Source organism: Phalacrocorax carbo, chromosome 2 (genome assembly GCF_963921805.1).
Source record: "Phalacrocorax carbo chromosome 2, bPhaCar2.1, whole genome shotgun sequence".
Taxonomy (NCBI): Eukaryota; Metazoa; Chordata; class Aves; order Suliformes; family Phalacrocoracidae; genus Phalacrocorax; species Phalacrocorax carbo.
The window spans coordinates 120,692,862-120,720,819 of NC_087514.1; the positions used below are offsets into that span (position 1 = coordinate 120,692,862).

A 27,958-nucleotide genomic window follows, 5' to 3' on the forward strand; every position below is an offset into this window, starting at 1 on the left:
AAGAGAAACAGACTTGTTCTTCTTTTCCCTTTACATTTATGTAAAGCATGGATCCTCATATGATGTAAAACTCACCTTGTGCTATTAGCTCAGTGATACCATACCAAACGACTGCAGATTTGTCACTGAATTGTAGATACATACATTTCTATGTTGATGGTGCCACTCAGTCACCTATTAAGTATCTGCTGGAACAAACTATGAGGACGAGCGGCTCATAGATTGTGATTCTCCTTCATCAGATAATCACAAGTGTGTAGTGCTGCACTGTAGTCTATTGTAAAAGTGTCGAGAGGCAAGTTATTTATGGGCTAGTGCTAGACCTACTTTCAGTTTGTTGAAAATATGTTTCTGTGAGGAACTGGCAAAGCCAGCTGCATTTGTTATTTTTAGTTTTATTTTGCGATTTTATAATAAAGTTGAAATCATCCTTGATTGAAGAGATTAACAGAGACAGTTGCAGTTCTGGGCACTGAATATATTGTGCCCCTGGTGTTAAGTTGTGAGTGATTCTATGTGTGATTTTAATTGCTAGCATTGGTCAAATGACAAGCATATATTATTTTTAGCTGTTTTAGATAACTTCCTCAGTACTGGGAGAGGATAGCAATCTTAAAAATTTATTGCTCTTGTTAAATAGTGATACTTTTCTCCCCCCTTTCTCTCAGTAGCAGAGATAATATAGATATAGATAATGCGTTTGCTATATCAGAAAAGACAATATATCTTATGAACTTTATATTTAGTCTGTTTATTGTGATCTTTCACCATTTCAACAAATGTCAGTGTAATGGATGAGTGCCCATAACAATAGCCACTTCTGGTAGAATTTCTTTATTGTCATATCCCAAATAATCTCTCTCTCTGAACGAAGTGACATTTACAGCTATCTTGCTTACTTATCCTCAACACAAACAAAAGACCATGCCTTTTGCATCAACTAGTGAAATAATTTTTCATGGTAGAAACAAGTGTGATGTTTTGAATCAAACTTTTATTCCCCACAGAAAAATGCGATTTAACCCATTTGGGAGATTTTTGCCATATCAGTTCTGATCACACACAAGAATTACCATAAAGCAACATATTACATTTGACAGCTTGAAGTAAAAGATGTATTTAGTTAAAAATCATGTCCCCTTTGTCAATGACTTTGTGTTTAGTTTTGGTATTGAGGATGTTCAGCTATTAAGTAGAAACAAAATTTTAAGGTTCTTTTTAGAAAGACTACAAAATGTTGTATAACGTTTATAGATTTTTCTGATAGATCAAGTATTTATTTATGCCTAAATCCATATTACCCATACTACTGGTGGAAGGAGGGAAGAAAATGTTATTTGTGAGCAATTATTTTTTGTTTTGTTGGAACAGTAAAACAAAATTCATTTGGAGTCAACCCAAACGATATTTTTTTTCATTACTTCAATTCTTAGAACAGCCTGGAACTCAAAATCTCATATCTATCCAAAAAGACCAAAAATAATATATCCCAAAGCAGCTCCTGTGAGAAAACTGAAAGGAGAGAGAAGGAAGTTGTAAAAATAACCTGTAGAGTGAATCCATTTTATAAGTTTGACTTCAGAGAAGGTTCTGATCCTGCATGGCACTCACACAGGCATTTAACACATTTCAGTTAGTTACAATTATTCACATACCTAAAACCTCTTACCCACTTTAGTGTTTTACTGGCTCAAGATTCAACATAGAAAGAAAGCTTTATTATAGGGTTTTAATCTCCTACATGATGTAGTGTATCGGGAGTACTTCAGTAAAATGTCTTACCTTTCTGACTCTCTCTTTAAGGAATACCTTTGAAGCTATAAAAATAATAATAATAATTGTAGTGATCCTTGGTAAATCCTGTAGTTGCCATGGCTTGATAAAATCAAGGTAACCATCACTGTTTAAAAAAATGTCACATTGTATAGTGGGTGACAGGTGCAATTCTGTACAGGGAAACATAACAAACAAAGGGAAAATATTTTCCCTGAACCCAAGTGAATTTCTTCTCTCTATAATTATCACCAGCCCAGCAATGTGAGTGTCCTTCACCTGAAACTGCAGAACAGTGATGCTCACAATCACTGAAATGTAGGTGAAGAAAATCACCTGTCTCAATCACTTCACAGTCATATTTTAAGAGCTGAAAATGTCTGCCTTTAGGATGCGTGAATATATTCACCGTGCACAAATCTGATGCCACGGCTAGATTGTATTTCACTCTGCATTGTATTTAATCATAAAGGCTAACAACTGTGACTTAATAACACATATATTACAAATGAGTGTGGAAAGAACAGCTCTTAACCACTGCAAGGAGGAATGTTTTGAACTATGTATTGTAATTAAAGATTAAGCATGGTGAAGCTATAGAACTGAATCAACACTCATTTGTAATATATACCAATTACCATCATAGGGGATTATTTTCCTGCTGCTGGCTGATCTGATTGTTGTGTATTAGCCACCAGTTGAGAACTATTCATCTTGAGGTGTTTATTACTAAGATACTCTTCAAGCATAGCAGTTAAACAATGGAGAAAACATTACAGTAAAATCTTAATGTACCCAGCAAAGGTATCCCTAACACAGCACTGCTGAACTGGGGCTGGTTTTTAGCTCAAAGTTACTGGGTCTGATTCTTATTTACACAAATGCTGTTTTGCACCATCTGGTCTAAAAGTGAGAGTGCTTTACCACCACAAAAGTACATAAGGTACAGGTCGCCCAAATCGTCAGACAGGAAATCACCTCTAACCCTGGTTTTGGGATGCTCCCTGTTAGAAAGAGCCCCAGGACCAACAGACATCACCAGCATGATGGAACACTGTAAAGCAACAGTTGTCCATGTTCAGGCTGAAGCACAGAGGCAAGCCAGCTACCCCAGGGCAACTCTGTGTGGGAGTACATGGTGCCTGTGAGCCTGTGGGCACCGTAAATGTGTTAGCTTAAACCTCAGTTGAAAGGCTTTTTACTTCACGTGCACGCTGGGCTCAGCTGACCCCTCGAGTGGCGATGATTGAGCTGTGCATCTGAGCCCTGCCAGAGCCTGTTCCAAAATGCTGACCCTTCATTCAGGAAGAATGGATGTCGTGTCAGAGCAGAGAGAAGTGGCAACAGGAGGATGATGCAGAGATAAGCGCTGGCCCAATGTTCAGACATGTGAACTACAAGTGCTCCTGCCCAGCATTTTTAAAGATAGAGCAGAGTAAAGTTTCCCAATTGCTAGGGCTTGTGTGTGCAACGACGGCCCAGGACTCTTCCCCTACTCCCTGTTTTTACCTTTTATGTAGGGTTGTATTTTTGGTAAGATGGCACAGAGGCAGGCTAAGGTATACACAGTTTTGGCACATTGGGAAGATCAAAAAACAAGTAATTCTCAGTAGCAGCATAGAAATCAACCATTTGCCTGATTGCAAGGGGTATTTTCTGCTGATTTCAATGAAAACAGGTTTAGGCGAGAACAGGGCAACTGTGGAAAACCAAGCATTTCACTTTGAAGGATTAAAATAAATGGGTTCTGTTACTGTGTAACACCTGAGAACAGTTGCTGCGCTGTCATGCAAAGTATGGGCTCTGCTTTGCCAGTTTGCTCCTGCAGAATGTTCCAGGCTTTTTTGCCTGCTCAAATATTTTAGTACAAATGTCACAGTAGGGAAATAGCGGTTCATTTTGTTACTAATCACATATGTAACTCAAAACACAAAAAAATAGGTTTTTATCTAGTTTTGCTAGCATTATCATTGTATTTGTAGTATTGTAACATTTAATACTGGAATTTATAATAGCCATGCGGCTTTCTGAACCCCTGGATTAGCTTGCCTATGAATAGTTTACCATTTACATCCTATGTAAGCCTTATATTAAGACTCTGGAAGGATAAAGATCCCACCCCATGAAATAAGGTAGAGCAATAAACAGTCAATACAACTACTTTGTGACATGGTATTTTTGAAACTGGCTGACAGTATTACAGATGGTGAGGAGGGAAGTGTTCGTTAGTGTGGGAAAAAGTACTTGGTGTGCAGAAGAACTGTGACCCAGCCACCGGCTGAGGAGTTCCTATACATCATCTGAGCTGCAATGTGTGATCCATGTGTGCTCTACTGGAGATAAACACATTAGTTTTAAACCTCTCAAACTGACATTTAAGCATTTGCATTTTTACTGCATTTTTATGTTTGGCTCAGAGGGAACGTGGTCGGACAGGCTGGCTCCAGGGGGCTTGGAATCAGCTCTACCCTAATACATAGAAACAAGCAAATCCAAAACACAGGGCAGGAGGGTGCTGTTGGGCTGCCTGGGAGAACAGGAGTCCAGTTTTGTCAGTGCTGAGTTGCTGAGTGCAGGGGCTGAGGAAAAACCCTGCAGCACATGCAGGTAACGGTTGCCCACAAAACATCCACAGGCCCCACTGTTTAAAATGAAGCACTGTCAGCGTGTGAGGCAGCAACTGTGTGTTGTCGATGGAGGGCACGCTTTCTCATTGCACTGAGGGGTAGCCCTCCTCCCCTCCTGGTGTGAAAGCCAGTGGCCATCTTTATATCCAACTCTACATTTCAGGATCATCACTTCTTCAGTCTGGTTGACGCCCACCATTTATACGTTGCAGGAAGAGCTTTAAAGCCTCCACAAAGCCTAGGATTGAAGCTTTCTCATGACCATGGTTTAATTCCAATGAAAACAAAATATTTATTGTTGAATTAAAAACTTTCCCAGCCATTATAACATCATCCCAGATCCTGAAGAGCAGAACGGTGATGAAGGCCTCCCTTTTACAGTGATGTCCATTCATGTTCAACTTGAAGCTCTGCAGGGTTCCTTGCTGAGTACTAACGAATGAAGGCTTTGCAGCGCTTTTCATTGTGGTATGGTGCTCTCCCAGAGCGCAGGGAAGTTCAGTTACCCTGAACTTAAAATAGTCCAAAGGGGCCTGAAAAACATACAGAACACTTTTGGCTTTAGTGTACTTTCAGGCAGCTACAGCTACAAGCCCAAACTGACTCACAAAATGTGTTTCCAGCAATAGTGCCACTCACTTTGAGTCTTTTTTGCCTTCCATTTCTGTACCGTACTTCCTTCCTTGATCTCGTGGCACCAGTGCCTCTAAAACCCATGGCACTTCTAGCAGAGAGACAGGTTAACACTTGTGTTTTCTACCATTTCCTGCAGGCATCCCCAGCTGCTCTAGCAAAAAGTGTTTTGGCTGAAGTTCCAAACCAAGTCGTGGACTATTACAATGGCAAAGGGATAAAACCAAAATGTATGTCAGAGTATGAGTCTTCCAGGACACTAGCTCCATGAACCTGCCTGCACTCTTTTACAAAATTAAAAAAGAAAAATGCTACTGTCTACAACTACTGTACTTAAAAATGAAACAAAAAAATAGCACGTTTTGGTGATTTTTAACTAAAATAACCTTTTTTTTTGCATGTGTAGCCTAAAGGCTTAAATCTGTTAAGCGGTTGTATTGTTGAAAACTTTTTATGAGAAAAAAACTTCCAGAAAAAAAAGTGAACTCTTTACATTACAGCATGTCGCCTTGAAATAAAAAGTTATCTGTATCTGTTTTTTATACAGGTTTGTTGAAATTTTGCTAAATTTCTTATCTTTACACTGTAAAGCATTTTGAAATATTTATTGAGAGTCGATAGCCAAAATGTCTTTGGTTTAATCTGCTATGAACTGAGAGATTTTTCAAAATGGCAGATGCATGAACTTGTATTTTGCATGTTTAAAATAAAAACAACACAGTTTTGCAGTTGTTGTCTTCATTTCTCTGCCACAAGGCTGCCTGCTTTCAACTTCCATATTCCAAGAAAAGGGTAATAAAGTGTTTCAAGAGATACCTGGCCTGATGCATGGGCTTTTCTAATGTTAGCAGTTTATAACATGGGCACCCGACCATGCCCACTCGGGCTGTGGCCTGAGTAGCAATTTTTCAAAAGCCTGACACATCCAGCTGTTATGAAGGGTTCAGACCGTAGCTGTTAACAGATCTGGCATGCAGGGCATGATCCATCAGGAGTGCATGTCTTAAAATATGCCTACTTAATCCAAACAATCTGGCTGGCTTTCGAATGGGTTGTATGTTGGCTACCCAAATTGATAATCTCTTATGTTTGGGAATTCTTGTTTTGTTTCATTTGTATTTTTTATATCTCACACCCAATGTCCGACTTTGTATGACATGTTTTCCGAAAGAAATTTTGCACAACCTGATTTTGTGACAACTGGTGATTTGTAACTTCATGCACATGACAGATCAGTTGTGCGTGACAGAAAAATTGGTTTTGTACCAAAATAATTTTTTATAAGAGAGGACACACATGGACAGAGTGGCAGTGGATTGATCTTTCCAATGAAATCCATATACGTTAGTATATGAATAGTGAAATTAGATCATTGTTATTCTTAGTATTTGAATTTTGGCTTCTTCATTTGCTAAAAGACAATAGTGAAAGACGTGACTTGTTAGAAGTTAAGGATAAAATTTGACCAAAACTAGTTTGTGTGGGATTGTCCGAAGGGCACGGCTTTGGACAAGTTGTGCTCCCTCTGCGTTGAAAACACTACTGTTGCTGGTTCCAGAAGAAGCTGGCTTGGGCCAGTGCCCAAATTTTGGAAAATCTCAGCTGTGAGCAAGGGTTTTCAGTTTTAGAAATATGTATTTTAAATGAGTTTGCAGGTAACGTAGAACTCTAGCTCCCTGATTCTCTGTTAGAAGTAACTTCCATGGGATCAGCTTTGATTGATGATTTTGTACCATAAAATGAAGGCAGTGGGATAGCCAAGATGCATGGGGCTGTCTCCCCAGCACATTCAGTTCTGCTCCATCTATATCCTGCAGCGCAATCGTTCACGGTTGCTAGCAAAGATTCCTTCAGCTGATCAGATATTGAACAGCAGCCAGTATTACTTGGTCATAGGTATAAATTGTCTGAAGATGTCCCAACTGATAGATCTCAAATCCACATTTCCATTTAATGGTTGACTGTTCATTTCAGAGCTTACCCCAGCAGGCTGCACATCTCTCCCTCTGTGGACATATTTCAACTGGAGCCTACTGTGAATTTTCCCTTATATCTCATACACCACTCTACCAGCGTATCCTAATTCTTATCTACAACATCTGTAGTTTCTCATTTCCATTTACCCCTCTTTTTTCTTTCCTTCCCTATTCTCAGAAGGAACATTTTTGAGCTGTTAAAGCACATAACTGAAAAATCAATGACTTAATGCTCTTTGATCTTCCAGTATCTTATTTTGTAATCTTGGGCAAGTTGCTTAACTTTTCTGTACCTCAGATTCCTCATCGGTAAAATGAAGGTCACTGCCATGTATTCATAAATATCTCACAATGGTACTGGGGGACTTTGAAAAGTGATTTGAGATCCTCAGAGGCATGATGGTACTCTCACTGCATAAAGAGTATTACCCTGGGCATGGATTTAGGGATGTAATATACAGCTGAGGAGGGATTAAGCCTCTTTATTATTTGCCAGACTGAAGGAAAGTAAAAGAAATCTTTCAGTAAGAAAAATTAGGAATCAGATAAATTGTTCTTCTGGCACATACACTCTTTGCCTAAGCTAATTTTTTAAGTGTTCATGGTTACGTGGAATTGGGCAGTGACAGCTCTTCGTTAGCAGAGGTGTTACAAGGTGCTTCTACAAGGTACCATCACATAAAATGCAGAAATCAACACACGGTTGTTGAGTGGTTATTATATGCTGAGCTATAGAAATCATCGTTCATTATTTATATCATTACGCATTCATGTATGTAGGGGTCTATATAAGTGTCTCCAAAGAATCACAGTTGCTGCATATCTTTCTGTTTACTTCACACAATCCAGATTATAAATGTTGTCTACTTAAAAACAAATCATTATCAGTTGTAATATAGATCAGCAGTTCTGTAGTGGCCCTCAAGGTATTTGAAAAGACACCTTCATGGTATTGAAAAATCAATTGGAAATCTCCTTCAATCTATATGTATTCCAGCATGTTAAATAAACACATAATAGTGTGGCAAGCTGGTGTAGGAGAATGCACAGAAGGCAAAACTAGCCATATGGTAAAGGCTTTCTAATGAGGCTTTGAATGTTATTTTCATTGCTCTAAGTTACTCAGTGCAGTAAGACAGTATGGGCTTTGTGCACGGTAATATCATTAAGTATATGAATATATCTCTGAAATGGCATTTTTTTCTCCTGTTTTATCTACTTAGGGTTTTAGCAAGGCCATTCTGCCTTCAGGCAGAACCGCCATCAATTTTTCTCATAGATTTTTTTATGCAAATTTAAACTTCTACTGCCTTTTGATGGATCATTTTAAATTCTAAAAACTCCTTTAAAATAAATTCTATCTTGTCCTATTGAGGTAATTGATGATCTGAGGCATCTTCTCTGCATACTGCAATCCTGCCTGCCTTTTTACTGCCTCTCAAATCCTATTCAAAGCCCAAAAGTCCCAGAATACTCAGGTATTCATGATCCCTATTAGCCCAGAATATATTAACTTCCATAATTCTTGAGCCAGATACTGAGCTGAGTTGTATTTTCAGTTGTGTAGGGGAAACTAAGTCTACAATAATAAAAAAAGCACTAATGCACAGCTAACTGCTTATTACCCTAAGGTAAAACCTACCTGTGTAAAGTTCTTACCGTGATTAAGTAATATAGTGTTCTACAGCATTTGGTGAAATTGTCTACAGGTATGAAATTAAAATTAAATTTTAATAATAGTATCACTTTAAAACATATCTTTCAGTCTCCAAATATCAAAGGTACATAACTCATGACAGCTAAGAGGTTTACAGTTTGATCCGTTAGAGACCTGTTAGAGAGCAGTGGTTTAAACCAAGGCTTGCTGCAGGTTGCAGAGATGATATTCCAAAATGCACAGGTGGAAGGCCCCTTCTCTGAGCAGATTTGTATGCGAGTGCCCTGCAGGTCTGCAACACTCAACTATGTCCCCTGGGTTTACCCACACATCAAATACTGAGATAGAACAGTGGCCTCATTATCGTTGCAGAGCTGCCTCCTTCAGCTTGGCTTTCCAGCTGCTCAGACAGGAAACATCTTACTCCCAGGAAGAACCCAACTGGTTATTCAGATTGACCTTTCTCACTTGGGATTATGGGTCTTGCAGTCACACCTGCTATGTAAATCTACACTTATCTCTGACCTTTCCAGAGTGAAAGAGGTACTAGACAAACTCCCTTTACTCCTAAGTAGCATCAACATTTCAGGCACAAAATGGGTACACTTACACTTGCATTTTTTGGAATGGGAAGGATGAGCTGGAGGACTCCTAGAATAAGGTTGTATTTCTCAGGTTGGTTTTTCCCTTTATTTACAGGAAGTGCCATTTGCCACAGAGAAAATACAGGAGTGTGTGGGTGAAAGATGTTGGTAGTTTTCTGGATCACAGTTTTGGGTGTGAACACCAAAATTCTGCTCACTGTTATTCACTCTGAGGTGCCTACAGCCTCTCTTGGATCTGGTTATTTGGCCACAAGCCTCAACTGCAACATACACACACATACCAGAGTGGGGAAGAAAACAGAGAGGGAGGGTAAAGAGGAGAAGCAATGACGGGCTTCAGGTGGCCACACTGAATGGTCACACATCTCTAAAATTCTGTTGAAACCAAAAGGAAATCTTGGTTTCGTACCCATTCATGATCCTACCTAGTCCACTGTCAGCTGTGCTGGTGCCCTGCTCAAAAGAAGGGTGATTTAATTCTGAATACTGACAAATGCCAGATTTCTCCAAAGCCAGAGAGGCAGATGTACCAGCCCTGGCCAGGCTGCCCAGAAATACCTCTGCATGGCCCATCTGCATTAACATTACCAGCAACATCACTGACTACAACATTAAGTATAATACTTGCCACAGTCATTGCCTACCTACTCCCAAGGAGCTCCTGAAGCAGTTAAGCCACACACCTTGCAGCAGTTTGATAAAGCAGACAGGTTTCTGCCCAAACCCCCAAGGCTCAACACCTCTGTGGTGGGGGAAGGTTTTGGAACCATGCGAGGGTTCTGCAACCCTGTGTGCCTAACTGGTGCTTGCCAGTGATAAACTTCACCTACCACTGGACGCTTTCCCTTATTGACACTTATTTGTTGGATTTCGCTGCTGATTCATGCAGGAACAGAGGCAGGGGAGCGACAGCAGTGCTGGCGGGGTCAGGAGAATATTAGAATGGTTTGCGTTGGAAGGGACCTTTAGAGAACATCTAGTCCAACCCCCCTGCAGTGAGCAGGGACACCTTCCACAAGATCAGGTTGCTCAGAGCCCCGTCCAACCTGACCTTGAATGGTTCTAGGGATGGGGCCTCCACAACCTCTCTGGGCAATATGTTCCTGTGTTTCACCACCCTCATAGTAAAAACTTTTTTCCTTATATCCAGTCTAAATCTACCCTCTTTTAGTCTAAAACTATTACCCCTTGTCCTGTCACAACAGGCCTCGCTGAAGAGATTGCCCCCATAATTCTTATAAGCCCCCTTTAAGTATTGAAAGGCTGCAATAAGGTCTCCCCGCAGCCTTCTCTTCTCCAGGCTGAACAACCTCAACTCTCTCAGCCTGTCCTTGTAGGTGAGGTGCTCCAGCCCCTCGGATCATTTTTGTGGGCATGTCCTTCTTGTGTTCAGGGCTCCAGAGCTGGATGCAGCACTCCAGGTGGGGTCTCACCAGAGCAGAGCAGAGGGGCAAGATCACCTCCCTCGGCCTATTGGCCACACTGCTTTTGATGCAGCCCAGGATACGGTTGGCTTTCTGGGCTGCAAGCTCACATTGCTGGCTCATGTCCAGCTTTTCATCCACCAGTACCCCCAAGTCCTTCCCCGCAGAGCTGCTCTCAATTCCTTCATCCCCCTGCCTGTATTGGTACCAGGGGTTGCCCCAACCCAGGTGCAGGATTTTGCACTTGGCCGTGTTGAACCTCATGAGATTCTCACATGCCCACCTCTCCAGCTTGTCCAGGTCTTTTTGGATTACATCCTGTCCTTCTGGTGTGTCAACTGCACCGCTCAGCTTGGTGGTATCTGCAGACTTGCTGAGGGTGCACTCAATCCCACCGTCTATGCCATTGGTGAAGATACTAAACTGTACTGGTCCCAATACTGACCTTTGAGGGACACCCTCGTCACCAGTCTCCTTCTGGACATCTATTTCTGTGCATCCTCTCCCACCACCCCCTTGGGTGAGGTCTCTCCCCCGTGACAGAGAAGCCCCCACTGTGTGCCACGGGTGCCGCAGCCCTGGAACGCGGGGCCCTCGGGCAGCGCTTGCCCCGGCTCACCCAGAAGGGCAACCAGCTGCCAGCCAGGGCTGACATAAACCCCAGGTAGTGCCTTTGCCTGGAGGGGTGAGTGCTTTGGGAAGCCGCTGGGTCTAGCGGCGTGGGGGAAGGCTGACGCACAACCAAGTCTTTAGGTTGGTTCGGGAGTTTTTATGTTAACTTTTGAGTGAAGTCGCCTTGGGCCGCCGCAGCGCGGGCCGGAACCTTCTTTCCGCGGCAGCACGGAAGGTTTTCAGCGTCGGACCAGGAGGCACCGGAAGGTGGCAGTGGCTCCGCCAAAGGTGGCGGCATGGCGGGCTGGGGGCTGCTGGGCCGGCTGGGGGGCCGGCTGTGGGTCGCGGCGCCGGGGAGGCCGCTTTGGGCGGCGGCGGCTTCTGGCCACAGGTAGCGGAAGGGCTGGGAAGGGAAGGGGCTGCTGCGGGGAGGGGGGCGGTGCGGGGCCGTGAGGGGCGGGAAGAGCGGGGGCGAAGGGGACCCGGCCCCTGCCGCAGCCCGGCAGTGACGGGCCCCTCGGCGGCCCTTCCTTACCTCCCCTCCGCGGCCCCTTCTTTCCCTCCCCTGTTTGGAGAGGCTTCTGGGCGCATCCTGTGGGCAGCGCTTAGAAAATCTGCATGTGCAGAGGTGGCAGGGTCCTGATTTACTGCTGGGGCAGTAACTTTGCTTCATTCTGAGTGACTTGACCTGCTGTGTTTTCAGTCATCTGGGACAGCTGTTAAAACTATCCACGTGCGTTCGCTAACTGTGCTCTGTTTCATTTTGCTTGCAGAGGTTTGGCGAGCATTCAAGGCTTTCTTAGCCCTCTCAAAAATTAGGCAGTACAGGAAGCTGTTGAGCAGTGAATGTAAAATCAGAGAGTTGTTGGGGCTGGAAGGGAGCTCAGGAGGTTTCTGGTCTAACCTGCTGACAGTGTGGCCAGCTCTGAGGCCAGACCAGGTTGTTCAGGGCTTTGTCTGGTTGGGCCTTGAGAGCCTCCAAGGGCAGAGGCTGTACAGTGTCTCTGGGCCCCTGTTCCAGTGCTCGACTCTCCTCAGGCTGAACATTTTTTCCTTATGTCAAATCAGAACTCCCTTTTTAAGTTCTTATTCTCACAGTCTCCTGGCATGCACCTCAGTAAACGTGGCATGGCTCTGTTTCTTCAGTAACCTTCTCATAGGTATTGGAAAGGTGCTGTTAGGTCCCCCCTAAGCCTCCTCTTCTCCAGACTAAACAAGCCTGATTACCTCAACCCGCCTCGCAGGGCAAGTGCTCCAGCCCCTGTATCTTTTTGCTCCACTTCCACGACTGGACTTGCTCATTTATAAACACCTGTGTTGTACTGGGGGCCCAAAACAGGATTTAGTATTGCAGATGTGGTCTACCTGGAGTGCTGAAGAAAGAGTAACTGCTTCCCTTGATCTCTTGACTGTGCTACTGTTGATACAGCCCAGGCTGCTGTTACCTTTCTTTGCTGTCAGGGGCTTGGTGGCTTCTTTTTTATCTTTTTGCCCCCCAGGACTCCCAGGTCCTTTGCCTGGCTGGGGAGCTGCTTGTCTGAAGTCACAGCCTGTAGCCTCGCAGGAGGTTATCCCGTCCTAGGTGTGGGACTTTGCATTTCTCTGTTATGATTTTCATCAGGTTTATTGTTGACCTGTCCTCTGATAAAGATACTAAACAGGACAAGTCCCTGGATAGACTGAGGAACTCTGCTTGTAACTGACCTTCTGGTAGAGTACAAACCATTAACCGCAACTCCTTCAGCCTGATGATCCAGCGAGATTTTTGCCCGTCTGGTAGTCCTCCCTTCTGTGCCATAACATCCCAGCTTGGATAGAAGAATGCCACAGGAGATTGTGTTGAAAGCCTTGCTAAAATTAAACAACACCCACTGCTATCTCTTCGTTCATGGATCTAGGGGGGGTTTTATCACAGAAGGAGTGGTGGTTTGATTTGTTGTTACTTGCCCTCTCTTTGGTGGTGTTTAGATTACTTCAAAAGTTAGATGAGAGCACAACAGATAATTGGGTGTTGTTGGTCAGGGGTGGCCAGTTTGCATGATGGTGGCTGAATAGCTTGCTAGTATAGTTTCAGTCTTTGACTGTATAATGTAACGGTATAATTATGTAGTATGTATTACGTTACACACATGTGTGTTATGAGTCATTGTTTAAACTGATAAGGCACTTAAAATTTTTTCCCATCACTGGAAAGGGGGCAGCTGGGCTGTCTAGTCAGGCACATTAACAGCACAACGTGGTGGCACGAGCATCTTTCTGAAGAGAATGTCGAGTTCCTCAAGAAGATGGCTGTGGAGGAATACAAAGCTCAGACAGCCAGCAAGCTATGCCCTCTGAAAGATGAGCCATGGCCACTGAATGAGTGGAAACCAGGTGAGAAAGTGTCTCTTCTGAAATACCAAACTCATGCTGAAGTTGTTGTTGTGTTGTTGCATTCAGTGACATCAGGATTGTGTCTTGTAAAGTATTTTCCTTTTTGCCTTTACCTCAGTTATCCAGCACACCTCCTAGTAAATAGGTAAATGTAATGCCCTAGTTCTCTAAAAAGCATTTACAATATTACAAGGTGTTAAGAACCTTGTAAGAACTTAGCTTTTATCCAGATCAGCACTTGGCCAGTCCCACAGCTGTGCAATGACAAGATAATAAACTAAGAATTCATTAAAGAGGACTCCCTAGAATATAAAGTATATGAACTTGAAAATGTTCTTATAAATATTGCTGGACTCTGAAGAAAAATTGTAGTATATAATACATCCCACTTCTATTCAGTGATTCATAAAATCACAGAATATCTCAAGTTGGAAGGGACCCATAAGGATCATCGAGTTCCACTCCCTGCTCTCTGCGGGACTATGTAAAACTAAACCATATGACTAAAACGTTGTCCAGATGCTCCTTGAACTCAGACAGGCTTGGTGCCATGACCACGTCCCTGGGGAGCCTTTTCCAGTGGCTGACCAGTGAAGAACCGGTGAAGAACCTTTTCCTAATATCCAAAGTTTTACAGACTAAAATACAACGTAAAGGTTTTGAGTCTTCAGAAGGGTCACATCATTTGACAGCAAACAACAGAGCCTGCAAATCCATGACAAGATCCTTGGGTATGATAGCAGAAACCAGAACAAAGAGCATTTTTGGAACTTTAAAGCATTTATTCTTCATCTTAAGTGTTCTGATTTTCATGGCATGGGCTGTCAGAAGCCAGGCTTGACAGGTTGCCTTGGCTGTTCAGTGCCAGTGACAAAAGTGTGCAGAGGTCGGGGTGGAAGGTACCTACTACAGTAAACTTCTCAATAGTTAGTTTGGCTCTTGTGAAACCAACTACATGGGTGTTGTATTTTCAAAAACAAAATTAGTCTGAAACATTGGTTGTTCTGAACTTAATGGGGAACTGTTTTGCATGTTCTATCAAACACAACTGGAACAAATAGAACTTTACTGCTAAAGGCATTAAAAGCAATGAACAGGTTATTCTCAGCCTACCCACAAGGGACTCATTGATGTCTTCTCTCCTTCTTAAACTCAGATCTTTCCTAAGGTGTTGATGGGATTTTGCAGGTTATGAGATGGGCTCTTTCAAATATTAAGTGTGGAGTTGCATCCGTGTTCTGTTTTGACCTACAGATTCCGTGAGAGTTGGTGTTGTTGCAGTAAAACTGGGAATGATGCCAATATGGACCAAGTCAGGAAAAAAACATGCTGTCACACTACTTAAGGTGAAATAAATCATAATGGATTTAATCTCCTATACTGTATTCAGATCGGTAACCAGAAGTTTCAGGCAAAAGTGAAACTCACCACTTGTACGGAGTAGGAAATCCCTAACGAAAGGAAAGCTTTCTTCCAGCCCTGCGTAGTACCCCATGCCTATTCTCTGTTTATATCCTAAACTTTCTAGGAGAGGTGTGCCTTCTACCTCAGGTATTCAAGCGCTGCAGAACTGTGTGTAGTATTACCTAGGTGAGGGGAGATGGGAGGCAACATAAAGCTGGGGCTAACTACCCCACTTCACTCCCCCCCCCACCGCCCCGCAGGCACTTTGGGGTTAGTTTCACCTTGGTTAGTGAGCCTTTGTAGCCCTGAAACTGCTTCTTCATGTTCTCTGGTAGATGCTACTACTGTGATGAAACTGTTTTGCTGATCTGTTGCTGCCATATGATCAGCCAGGGCTGTGGAGGACATAGTGTTTACAGGGCAAAGGAGGAGGAATCTAAAATGTCAGTTCTTACTGTATGCTTTGCCACCACATACTGTAGGGATTTTGCACATCTTGCAGGCAAAAGATGGCTATACAAGTTTATTCAATTCCTAGAGCATTTATGAAAATATAGTTTGCATTCTACTAATATTTTTTTCTGAGATAAGCCTTTAATTGATTGGAAAAAGAACGCCTGTGGTAAAAAGGTAACACTCCCCTACTTGTAGGCTGTATCTCCTGTTACATAGATACAAATGAAAACAGAAACTGACTGTTTCACTTGTTTTAATAATCTCTTACTATGATCTCAAAGCATACACATCTCCTTATACTTAAATAAACACTGTTTTTCTTTTCTTAAGGTGCAAGATTGCCACGTTTTAAGATACGTTTCAAAGGAAGAGTCAGGTGGAAAAACACCTAAGCTACTTGTTGGAGGCAAAAACGTATCTCCTTTTTCTGTAAGTGACCCACTTTGGGTGTTTTTGTTAGAATAGTTGTTTCTGCTGTGATTACAGTATAAAAGTAGCACAGGTAGACTTCTCTAAGAGATTAATTGGCAGACATGCATACTTTGGAACGGATCTGTTGTCACATCCACCCTGGCTTATTTCCTAATGCTAGTGTCGATTCTTCGTTAAGTGAATAGCAACAAGAACTTTTGAAAGTTGTGCCTCTTGATTCACTGGGAAAGCTGTGGGTTTAAGCAGTTGTTCAGATGTGCAGTGTCCCATGCTGATGAAAGGGTCTGAAGGGCCACTAGCAATGTAGAAACCTGTGTGTTCGCCATGTCTCTGGAGATGCAATACGAGACCAGGACTGCAGGATACACATGTTAATGGCCTGTTGTAAACTTATCCAGCTTCACCAGTTTAGAAGACTCTGTTCTTTAGCTTACTCTTCCATACTGTTTTTCTAGCTTTAGTTGTAATTTTTCCACAGGTCTGTTGAGATTGTTTTATTTGCATGTAGTTTTACTGATGAGTAAGTTTAAGACTTAAATTTTTGGGAAGACAGCTTCATGATTATAGCTCATCAACAGCAATATCAAAACCAACGGTTTGTTTAGACACCCCAAATGCCTAATCTGGAATTTCCAGCCAACTTCGATGGCCAAGGTTGTCTAGCAGAGCTGTCGTACCTGAGGAGGAAAATTGAATTATAGATCAAGGCAGGAACAAACCTTTCCCTCAAAGGATTGCAGTTTCTGTGATCCATTATTTCTGTGAACCATCACGTTTTGCTTTCTGCAGTATACTGACACTCATTTGTTTGATTTAGGCAAGTAAAAAAAAAAAGGACTTGTGATTACTAAGCAGATTCTCTCAGTTGGTGATTGTGGCTTTTTGAGGACATATATTTCCCTTTTTCAAACAGAAGGTTGCCCCTGAGCCTCAAAATTAATCTGTATACTTGCTTTTTCTTTAGTGGAGCTGAAGGAAGAAGGAGCTTTTTTCATTTGATAAAGCTGTTGGTTTTTTAATATATTCTACTGATTTTGAAGAGGCTTATATTTTGAGGTACCTTTGTTTTATTCAGTGGGTTTACGCCATGTTTCACCATCATTTCAGGTGTCTGTCCTGTCACTTTACTCCATTTCCACTTCCCAGGTGTGACATTTTTCCTGGAGAAATTACAGCTGGGTTTTTTCTTTCTTGTTACCTTGGTTTGAGACATGCAAGAATCATGTGCATAATAATTTTCAAGCTGTATTACATCCATTAGACTCCTTACAGTTTATCTTTTTGTAAAAATGATGTTATGAGTGATTCAATATGTTGTCAGAGTAAGAAGGTGCAGGAAGCAAGGAAGTATATAGAAAATTTCTATTTAAACAGCTCTTGTGAACTAAGAAAATTTCTTCAAGGCCAAACTACCTAAAAAGTCAACTCAAGGACTTTTTTAGTAGCTTAAGTTATGTCAAAAACTCTCTTGGACATAATTTTTTCCAAGTTGGCGCCTATTAATTTGGTTGAACTTAGACTCATTTTAATAAAGAAATTGGTCTAAGGATATTTCATTAATCTGTGGTGAGGAGCTGGCCTGAGACCGAGCTCTGTATTATTATTGCTGCTGTTGTTGTTATCGTCATCATTGTGTAAACTAGATAATTTCTAAGCAAGAATTTGGCATGCTGATTCTGAAGAATTTTACTTGTTAAGGTGGTAAAAAATGATGTCTTTCTGTAGTTTAGCAGCAGGTTTGAATCATTGCTTTCCTATGTTTATCAGTCTTTTAATGTGCTTCTTTTCTCTCTGAAGCGTCTGAAAATGAGAATTAAAAAAAAGCTGAATGATACTGTATTGTATTAGCATAAACAGTTTATCTTCTGTTAATTCCTCATAGGAACATCTGTCTTTCTCATTCCTCAGAGCTACGGATACCTAAAGATATCCTCAGCTATTTTACTAACAGAGAGTTTCATGTATTTCTTTTGAGTGTCAGACTGATTAAAAAAGGATAAGGGGTATTGCATTTTTAGCAAGATTTTAGCAAGATTTTTTTTTCCTTTTTAGTCTATTACAAGTGAATAGATTTTTTCATGATTCCTTAAATGCTAAATTATTCTCAGAAGTACGATTTTGTTAGTGTTCTAACAATTCTTGTCAAAAATATTTTATATGCTTCCCTTAAGTGAGGGCATATCCATCGCTTTCCTCTAATACTGGAAGATATTGTTGGTCTCTTTAAAAATAAGAACATCTGAGAATTGACTCAATATTCTTCTCCTGAGTACTGCTTTTTAGGAAGGCTTTGTGAAGACTGCAGTGTTTCGTTTGTAGAAATATATCTCTGACTTGACTGTTTGAAGAAAACTTGTGGCTGAAGGAGAACAGTGCAAGGCTATAGTAGGACTCTTGAGGTATAAGCGATTTTTACCCTTTGACTTCACTATGATTTTCTTCAGCTGCAGTAGCTTTTTCCAGACACCCGTGCTGAGCACAGAGCTCCCTGCTGTCATTGAAGGCAGCAGTTTTACATAACAGTGGGAATAAAGGATTGAAAGGCAGGTGTTTAGCAGAAAGGGGATTTCTTTGGTACCATATGCAAGAATTAAAAATACAGTTTAATACATTTATCCTCAAATTATCCCTCAAATTTTTGTGGTCTTTGGGGAGATTTTGTATTTAGCTGATGACTTTTTTTTTTAAAAAGGTATTTGAGGTGTTTTGTACTATGAACTCAACAAGTCACTCAAAAAACCCTTTCAATTCTTAAAGACTGTATCCACACTTTTTCCTCAGATAAGGACAGATTCATAAAGTTAAAATTTCTGTTTTGTGTCTAAGTCAGAGCTTTTCATCATCTTGCTCACTTATTTATCACGAAACTTCCTGTGTTCTCCTAGCGCTTTTTAACAGATTTTTAGAAACAAAAGGAAGGGCAACATGCAGATTTTAAAAATTAACTAAGTAACAATTTTAAAGGTATTAACGATCTTTTGTCTTAAAATACACAAAATTATTTTTGGGAGAGAGAGAACGGCACAGAACTTTTGAGAAGTGAACCTCAGAGGTGTGACTTTCCAAGTGTGACAGTATTGTCAGATGCTTGAATTGCTTTCTAGGAGATTTCATTTGAAGAAAAATCAGCTGCCTTTTTTTTCCTATGGCCACCGTTTTCCTGCATCACTGTTTCCATTGTGTGGTATCATCTCAGTGGTCAGCTGTTGTGTGAGTTGTCTTGTTTAAAATGGCCAAGAACAATTTTAAGTACTTTTAACATTGTCAGAGTCCTCTAAAAAGAAGAGCCCTTCTGCAGTAAGTCAGCAGTGGTTTGACACTGAGTGTACTTGGTGTGTACTTGGTACATGAATCATAAACTTGTTGTTATTCATTTTTCTTTTTTGCCCAGAGACTCTAGATTCTCTTCTGTGCGAATTTAAGCATTTCTAGAAGTTTCTGCAGGAACAGGCTTTATTTCTGTGGTTTTGATAGTTATATTGATGGTGGTGTGGAACTAAGTCATTAGAAGCTTTGAAAAAGAGAAAATGCTTTTAAATTACTACAAAACTCTTTGAGAGTCATGAAAAAGCAGGAATATATTTTATGTACATTCTAAATGATTGTTTTCCCTTTCCTGATCTTAGAAATCTTCATAAATCTCTGTTTATATGATGTAGCTGTAGGGTTACTAGTTGACAGAAAATAAAATGCAGACACAGGAGTTTTAAACTAATTTTATATAGAGTTAAAAAGCTAGTCTTAAGATAAAAGTGTAGTATGATAAATCTGTTTTGCTGATTGGTGTTGACAGTCTGTAATCACTTTCTGTGCTAGGTTGATCCTTGGGTATTTTAAGATCCCTTCTTTTTTATTGCTACTCTGTTACAGAAATCAGAGTCTGCAATGGAAATTTTTAAAGAAGCTGGAGTACCGCGGAAGCAGAAAGTTACAACATTTAATGTAACAGATGATGCCATAATTAAACCAGGTAATCTTTTTGAGCTAGTGAATATTATATGCATAATCATTTAACGTCTGCTGCTTACAGACCTAAACCAAGTTGTGATGTGTATTTCATTTTTGGTTTGTGTGGAACTTACTGAATTCTTGATTCTTTGCCATTGAGCACAAACAAACTTTTTGTTAGGGAAAACTAGAAAATGGGCTTTACTTTCTAGGTCACAAGACGTAGGATTTTTCATTTTTCCTGGATATTACATTTCCATTGATTAGAAAATAAGTCTGATCCAAACTAGCTAATATGAACATTAAGCTAAGAAATAAATGTCTGTAACCTTGACGCACTTTTTGGGAATAAATATGAATGCACTTGCAGGAAGCTCTCTGATTATCCTTATGAGAGGGGTACCAAGAATTTTGTGGTCAAGTTTCTCAGGATCCTAAAATAGCAGTTTGAGGTTTGTTTCTTCTTGCTGTATTCAGAAGTAGGGCTGATGGCTGTCATATATGGCGTTTTTTCTGGCAGCTTGCAAAGAAAAACACATTAAACCATGTTATAACAAAAGTTCTCACTAAAAATCAGTATTAGAAGTTTGGAGATTTAACAAAAAAGATTTATGGTTTTAGGGTTTAATTAGCTGCTGTATTTAGGCTGCTTTTATTTTGTGCTTTTTGACAGTAACAGGTATTTTCCCAAGAATTATGTAGGGTAGGGAATTCTAATGCATTCCATCTTTATTTACCATCAGAGAAGTTTTTTGCAAGTGTGGTAACTGATAAAAATCAAATCTGACATGAAGAGGAAGTCTGGACTGATAAATGGAAGCAAAAGCTTGAGATAAAGCATAAATGCAACTTCTCATAAACTGATTTTGCAGTGTGTGTATTTTATACGTAACAACTTTCGTGTACATGATTTTCTGTCAGTTGACAAGCATCTTATCCCCAATGTGTATGGATCATATAAATATAACAGAAATCATAGGTGGATTTTCATGCTTGTTACTTAGGAGATGTTTACATCATTTCAGTTTGCATTCATACAGATTTGAAAACAGCATGAAAATGGGTGTGGACATGAAGAAATTAAAATTTATTTTTTTTTTAAATGACTTAAAACAGGCTGGAAACTGTTGAAGATGCAGCTGCATAGATCTCCAGATTAAAGTTCATTTATAATGAACTAAGTTATCAATTCTGTTTCGTTTTTTGTTTTTTAAAGCCGCTAATAAAAGAATATTGCACTTGGATGAAAAAAATTGCTGAAGACAAAATAAATCTTTAATTAAAATTAAAACTTTGATACTACAAGCACTCAGGGAAATGAGTATAATTGCAGTCAGGTGAGTGATGTCACTGACTGACAGTAGCACTACTTCTGCTAAAGGCTAGCATGAGGGTAATTCCCCAGAGGATGAAGCTGAACTTCTGCCACAGTCTGTAATTTGGAAACACTGTGTCTTAACAAAGAGGAAGCATTGCAAAACTTTTTTTTTTTAATTCTTAACCCTATTTTTAATAGTGTTTTGGGTTTTGTTTTCTGTTTTTTGTTTTTAAAAACACCTTGTGAAGTGCTAGCAGTTATAAGTGCAGTATATTCTGTTTTCTTGCCAAGTTCGTTTATTGTGAGTCTTAACTAACTAAGCATTTTGGGCTTTGCCTCTCTCGATGTCTGCAGTGCAACATATCTGAGTAAAGCCGCAACCCTTCCTTCCTAGTCATGTGAAAGTGGGCTGGGTACGAGAAATGTGTTTAAGTAGTAACTACAAAGCATCTGTTTCAGTCAGTGAGGTCTATAAAGAACAACATAATATGTGAATAAAAACAAAGTTTTGTTTCCTTTCCTGTGACTGTAATCTGCCCTAGATGGTAATGACTGGATAGTGGTTTGAGGACTTCAGCACTTAGTTGAACGTGATCTCTCCTCTTCTTTTGAAGGTACTCCTTTGTATGCTGCTCACTTCCGCCCAGGGCAGTTCGTGGATGTTACTGCAAAAACGTAGGTTCCTAATGATTTAATGTGTACAGTTCATCTTTCAAATAGACTGGTTGAATCTTTTTTTTCTCCTTCTACTTTGGCTTGAATTTATGGCTTACAAAAGCTGAAGTACAATTGCGAGGGTAGTGGCAGGAAAGAGAAGTCCATTCAGCCCTTGGGTCAAAAATACCAAATTTTCTTTCTTTCTTTGAGGCTTACTTTTGATTTTGAACATGGTAGGTAAACAAATAATATTATTAGGGCTATGGTTCTGCATATGTTGTCTGTCATACATATGTGATTAATATGGAAGGGCTTGACAAACAGTTTGAGAGATGCTCAAGCTTAGCACAGGCAAAGAGGTCTGTAACAGAGGATCTGTGATATGTAGAAGTGGGGAATAAATGCTGAAAGGCATCAACTTCCAGAAAGATTGCTTAAATTTGATTTGTTGAAGAGATGCGAAGACCAAAAGAAAAGCAGAAAGTTGGTGAATACATTTAGCAGGACAACAGAGCTGTCAAACTCCTTTTTTTGTTTTCTCTTATTCCAGCTCGTCTCCTTGCCAGCAATGGCTAACGATCTTTTACTTTAACGTGGGAGGAATGATTCTGTGATTTCCTCTCAGACCACTGTGAATGCCAAATTAGAGCTCAAGTGGTAGAGGGTGTCAAAAGAAAAACTGGCATCCTGCGGCAAAGATTAGTCATGCCTCTTATGTCCATGATTCCCACTGCCCAAGAGAACTCCTATCTCCGTATTTCAGTGAAGTGTATTCTTGTTGTGTTGTGATACAAAGATAATGTTTTCCATTTGATGTTTTACTTTTTTTGTGTAACGGAGATAATACCCAGCTGGCCTTGTTGAAATATCATCCACTGTAATTGTCTCATGTATGTGTAATACTTATATCTAATATTATTTGTATACATGGGGAAATTAATTATATGGGGGGCTTTGTATGTAAGGGGAAACCAACCATATCAGTACAGCTGAGTAGTCTGTTCTAATATAGCTACGCCTGACTTATAGCTACGAGGGCACCCTATTGAGAAAAGGTGCTCAAGGAGTTGCCTGGAATTAATATTTTTCTATGTCAAACTTCCGTATGTAATATTTAGGTCTGGTATATTATTCATTCTGCTTCTAAATTGCATTCAGGGAACAGCCTATAAGAAACACAGCAAAGCACAGTGTCATTAGGAATACAAATTAAGTGTCACACTTTGTTAATGCAGAAAAGCTTTGGTTTTGTTGAAGTATTTCAAGAACTAGGAAACAATTTTTTGGGCAATGTGAAAGATACTGGTAAGCAGCCACAGGGTATTGATTTGTATCTTGCTAAATGTATTTGAAAATACTAGCAAGCTAAAAATAGACTGGGTTCTTGGTCGTGGTCAGTGAATCCATCTGTCTTTTAATTCAGTATTTTTAATCTGTTTTCTCCAGATATTTGCATAATCCCATTTCATAAATTAGCTTTTTGTTTGTACTGCTGCTTTCAGTAGCGTATTGCGTGTAATCCTACTATACAGGTGAGGAAAAAAATTCTTTAGGTCAGGAGAAAGATACGATATTTTTGTTTTGTTTTGTTTTTAATATGGGTTTTCTGTCAATATGATTCCCTAATCATTCCAGTCTTTCTATTCCCCGGGGGTTTTTAACCTTTTTCTGTGACTTTCTCTCATTCTGATTTTTACCTTTAATATTTATTTCTTCTTAATTTCCACTTGTCTGGAATGCTGCATTTATCATACTCCCTTAACTCTTGGGCAAGAATGAAATTATTTTACTACATTTCAGTTTTTTGTTGGGTCTTTTACTTTATTCTATGCAATTTAATCCAGTATTCCTTAGTCTCATACTTAGGTGGGGTTTAGTTTTTCATTATTTTTCAGAATACTGTATACATCATTCTTAGAAACTGTACCTTTAAGTACAGATTTTACAGTGTCACAAAAATATCCAAGAAATGCTTCAGTGAAGGGCAAAAAAAGTTATCTTGGGAACGATTAAATCATTGAGCTATAGCATTTGGGCTGTGCTGTGAGGGAAAAACGAGAATATACTCCATGTTAGACTTGCGTTCTGAACGCCCCTCAAGAGGAGCCGGCTTCTCCCTGCTTAACAAAGAGGGAACCCGGGGAGGTTTGATCAACAGGCTGAAATGAGCCTTTGTACATTACTCTCTAAAGTCCCTTTTTCAGAAGTTGTGTAGGCACTTGAAAGAGCCTAAGCTATAGGGGCATTTTGAAAAGGTACCTAAGGATATAATGCTGGGTCACAGTAGGGAGCACAGTTTGACTTCCTTTCCTTCCTCCCACAACTTCCATCTCCTTGATTCAAACCATTATGGACTTAAAAGACAGTAATTTCTAAAAACTTGCTGTCACAGCTAGGAAAGCTTTTAGAAATATTTTTATGTGAACAGGTACTGTACATTTACAAGATTGTCAGTAATTTTGTTTTACTGGAGGAAACACTCAAGTGTGCAATATTTGAATTCATATAGACAAAAATAGTAGTGCTGCTGTTAATAGCGTGATTAATTCTAATTATTCCTTTAACATGGAAATAAAGAAAACTAATGCCACCTCAATGAGGAGATAATATAGTGTAATATAAAGGATATTTCAATTTTTTATCAACTCTTAATGATTCAGATGAGCAAGATAGCCTTTTGTATGTCTGCTAAGACATTAAATCTAAAATATACTCCTTAAAAATGAGCAAGCTTTTCTTAGTTATTGTAGCTTGAATAAACTACTTGCACTACATTTCAGAAGTCTTGGTTAACATCTTCATTTGGTTACTGAAGTGTAAGGTGGGTTTTTTACTACTGTCTGCTTTTAAACTTTCATTGCAAATGTTTTTGTCGGAGTCTTTTGAGATGTTTTTATTCATTTATACCTCTGTGAAGAAAAACGCTTTGACAGGAATGAGAAGGTTCAGTTAAAGATGTATACAGTTTGGTGTTATTTGAAGTCTCATAAGTTGTTCAGCACAGTATGAATAGCTTTTAGAGCGCTGACAGTAGGCAGTGCGTCTGCATGTTGCCGGTCTTTAGTGCTGAATTTTTCCCTTAGTACTTATTTTCAGCAATTTAAAAGCTCAATCCTTAAGTTTTATAGCAGTCATTAATGACAAGCCTTTTCCTCGGTGCTTCAGAGGTACGTTTCAAAAATGTGTAAAGGCTTAGTGCCCTTTTTGGGACAGCAGTAAACTTCAGAATTCCTGTGGCCTGATGGTCTGTTTAGGCTTGATACACTTTGGGCTAAAATACATAGCACTGTCCAGAAACTTCTCTCCAGGCTGTGCTTGTGTGACCTCTTTAAGCTGGCATAGTAGAGGCTGCTGCCCAAAGAGGAGGTGGTGCTCGCTCCCACAGAGTTCCCATTGACCTTCTTTCGCTGGTACTGGCATCCTGAGTTGCATGAAGGAAAAGATCAGTATGAGATATCTGTATTCATCACTGGGTGAGTTTTCAGCTGGATCAGTTGCATGGCCCAGCTTGCTGGTCAGCTGAGTGAGGTTCTGCACTAGTACAAAGATGACTAAAATATGACGACAGGGAGAGGTGGGACCATGCCTACAGCGGTAGCCCCACGCAGTATGGAGATGGAGTTGTATTATACCTTCTTTTTCTAACACTTCACCATGTGTTTCATGAACGTTTCAGGAAACCTTTGGAATATCAGAAATTTTGCTGCTCCAAAGAAAAAACCAATCATAGTTCTGTCTGAAAAGTGTCGGAATGAAGTGGTGATTCTGGTGTGTTTAGTGGTTTATTTACTTTGCTAGGTTAACGGCCTAATCTGGGCCTGAAAGTATGCTCTACAACTGTCTGAAATTATTTGACTAAGTAGTTGGAGTTCTTTTCCTCTAAATAATTGTCTCTTAAATTAGCTAAGTTTGAGGAGTTAGCAGCAAACTAAATTGTTGCTTAATTAGAGTGCTCTATTCCAGTAGCTTTCTAAATGAAGTTGGCTCATTAGGTACTGGCGTTTTACTTCTCACAAACCTGGAAAATGAGGTTTTGTACAAAATTAGGTGCTTGACCTGCACAGCTGCTTTCCTGCAGGTGAGACTAGAACAACTGTGTGTAATTAAACTCTTTTTTTAATTTTACAGAAAGATTATTTTCCTTTCATTTAACATTTGTGTGTCTTAGTTTTGCATATCATCATGATTGCTGCCTGTGATTACTTTCTGGGACTCAGATAATCATGCTGCAGTGAAGCTAAATAAAGTAACTGACTAAATTCCATGGATTGAAGAACGGTAGCATTATCATATCAAGCCCAATAAAGATAGGTCTCGTGCACGTTTTTTTGTTCAGGTATGGTGTTTAATGTTACTGTTGTCAGAACAAAAATATGTAGTCCTTGATTCAAGCAGGTAGAAGATGTCTTACCATGAAATGGCAACAGTGTAAGTAGGATGACAAATATTCTACTTCAGTGTAGGTTCTTGATTATCTTATCAGATACTGCATGCATACCTTGATTTTTTTCAGAGCAGAATCTAGATGTTAATTCTGTTCAATTAATATATGGTTCTAGATTAAGATCCCACTTTGACAAACCTTAATGTTTTTTGAAAATATCTGAAGCTGTCAGTACTATGCCTATTAGGAAGAGGTACAACTCAAAAATCTCTTATGCTTGTTTGAGTTTGTTCTAAATTAGAATTGTATTGTGTTTCTTTTTAAAGATTTCACAGGTTTTAATGAACAAAATGTAGCGGGGTGTCAGTAGTTAGGAGTTTTGGGGGAGAAATCGGATTCTTTTGATGCATTCTTAATGAAGTGATCATAAGAGAAGTGACTCCAGGAGAGATACATGTTTCGTTGATATCTTTTATGCATATGTTGGCTAATGTGAAATTATATAGAATAGTGCATGTAGTATACAAAAAACAGTATATAAATATGTAGTATACATAAAATAGTATGTATAGCATATATGATGACTATATGTTTCAATCTTTTGATTTGGCTAGCTCACACAAATTTAATGTTATGAAATATTTGTTAGAAATGAACTCACAAGACTTTTTAAGTAATAAAAGATCCAGGATTCTTTTGGGGGATTTTTCCATTTCATCCACTTTGACAAAATACTGTTTTAGGTTAAGTTTCTATGGTTTTCTTGTATTTTATTGGTGAAACTTGCTGAATGCATGCACCCCTAGTAATTTTCAAGAGGGGCGAAGACAGCAATTAAACAGTTTGAAATTAAGTGATAGTAATAGCTGACACGTGGCATTTGTTCAGAAGTACAACAAGAATATATTCTTACAAATATTTGTTAGCTTTTTGGCAGAATTTTAAAAGTTTAAGAAAAATAAATGGTATAAAATCCTTCTGATTTTCCATAGTATTTCTTGAGCAGTATGCATCTTAAGTTCTGTTTCTTGTTTATGTAAGATATTAGTTTCAAAAGCACTTTGCATTTCATACAATTGGAAGAATGTAAAATCTTTGCATTAGAAATCAGATAAATTTTGAGTCATGGAAAATGTATTCATAGTACTTATTTTTTGCACATAGTAGAGAAATCCACCTCTTGCCTGAGAACAGATCACAGTCACATCAAGGTGGACACTATTCCTCTAGAATGGTTGAGGTATATTGGCTGAGCTACTAAGTACCTAGTTGAACAGTCCTCCTTTCTAAATTTGATTTAAACAGGTGTTAGTAGTTCCTTACTTTATTTTAAACTTCATGTTAATTCACACAATCCTGTAGTTTTCACTCTGGTTCTAGCTTTATTTCAGATAGAACATGAGTCTAGCAAGAAATATACATTGTCTGTGTAATTGTTTTTCAACTTGACATATATTTAAAGAACATTATACATTGTTTATTTTTTAAAACAAAATCAAAAACTCCAAAATGAAGTAAAATTATAGTTTCTTCTTATTTAATTAATAAAAACTTGGTTTTATTTTCATTCACGATGATGACTGAGTCATGTTGAATAGAAAATTAATGTTCAAAGGGTCATAAGATAAAGTGTATTTGTAGGTAATTCAGAGACCTTCAATCAGTTTTTCACAAAAAAA

General features: G+C 39.5%; 2 protein-coding genes across 3 annotated transcripts in view; both read left to right on the top strand.

The window, feature by feature from the left end:
* Window positions 1–5,761, top strand: part of CPNE4 (copine 4) — a 234,934-nt gene extending 229,173 nt beyond the window's left edge. For both annotated transcript variants that reach the window (XM_064444130.1, XM_064444131.1), the window contains exon 16: window positions 5,173–5,761. In XM_064444130.1, the coding sequence (XP_064300200.1) occupies window positions 5,173–5,304 (132 nt within the window). In that variant the 3' untranslated portion in view covers window positions 5,305–5,761. The remainder of the gene's footprint in view (window positions 1–5,172) is intronic.
* A 5,792-nt stretch (window positions 5,762–11,553) lies between these two features.
* Window positions 11,554–27,958, top strand: part of MRPL3 (mitochondrial ribosomal protein L3) — a 31,500-nt gene continuing 15,095 nt past the window's right edge. The window contains exons 1-6 of the mRNA XM_064444132.1: window positions 11,554–11,698; window positions 13,502–13,680; window positions 14,935–15,026; window positions 15,871–15,969; window positions 19,843–19,942; window positions 21,853–21,913. Coding sequence (XP_064300202.1) covers window positions 11,604–11,698; window positions 13,502–13,680; window positions 14,935–15,026; window positions 15,871–15,969; window positions 19,843–19,942; window positions 21,853–21,913 — 626 coding nt within the window. The 5' untranslated portion in view covers window positions 11,554–11,603. The remainder of the gene's footprint in view (window positions 11,699–13,501; window positions 13,681–14,934; window positions 15,027–15,870; window positions 15,970–19,842; window positions 19,943–21,852; window positions 21,914–27,958) is intronic.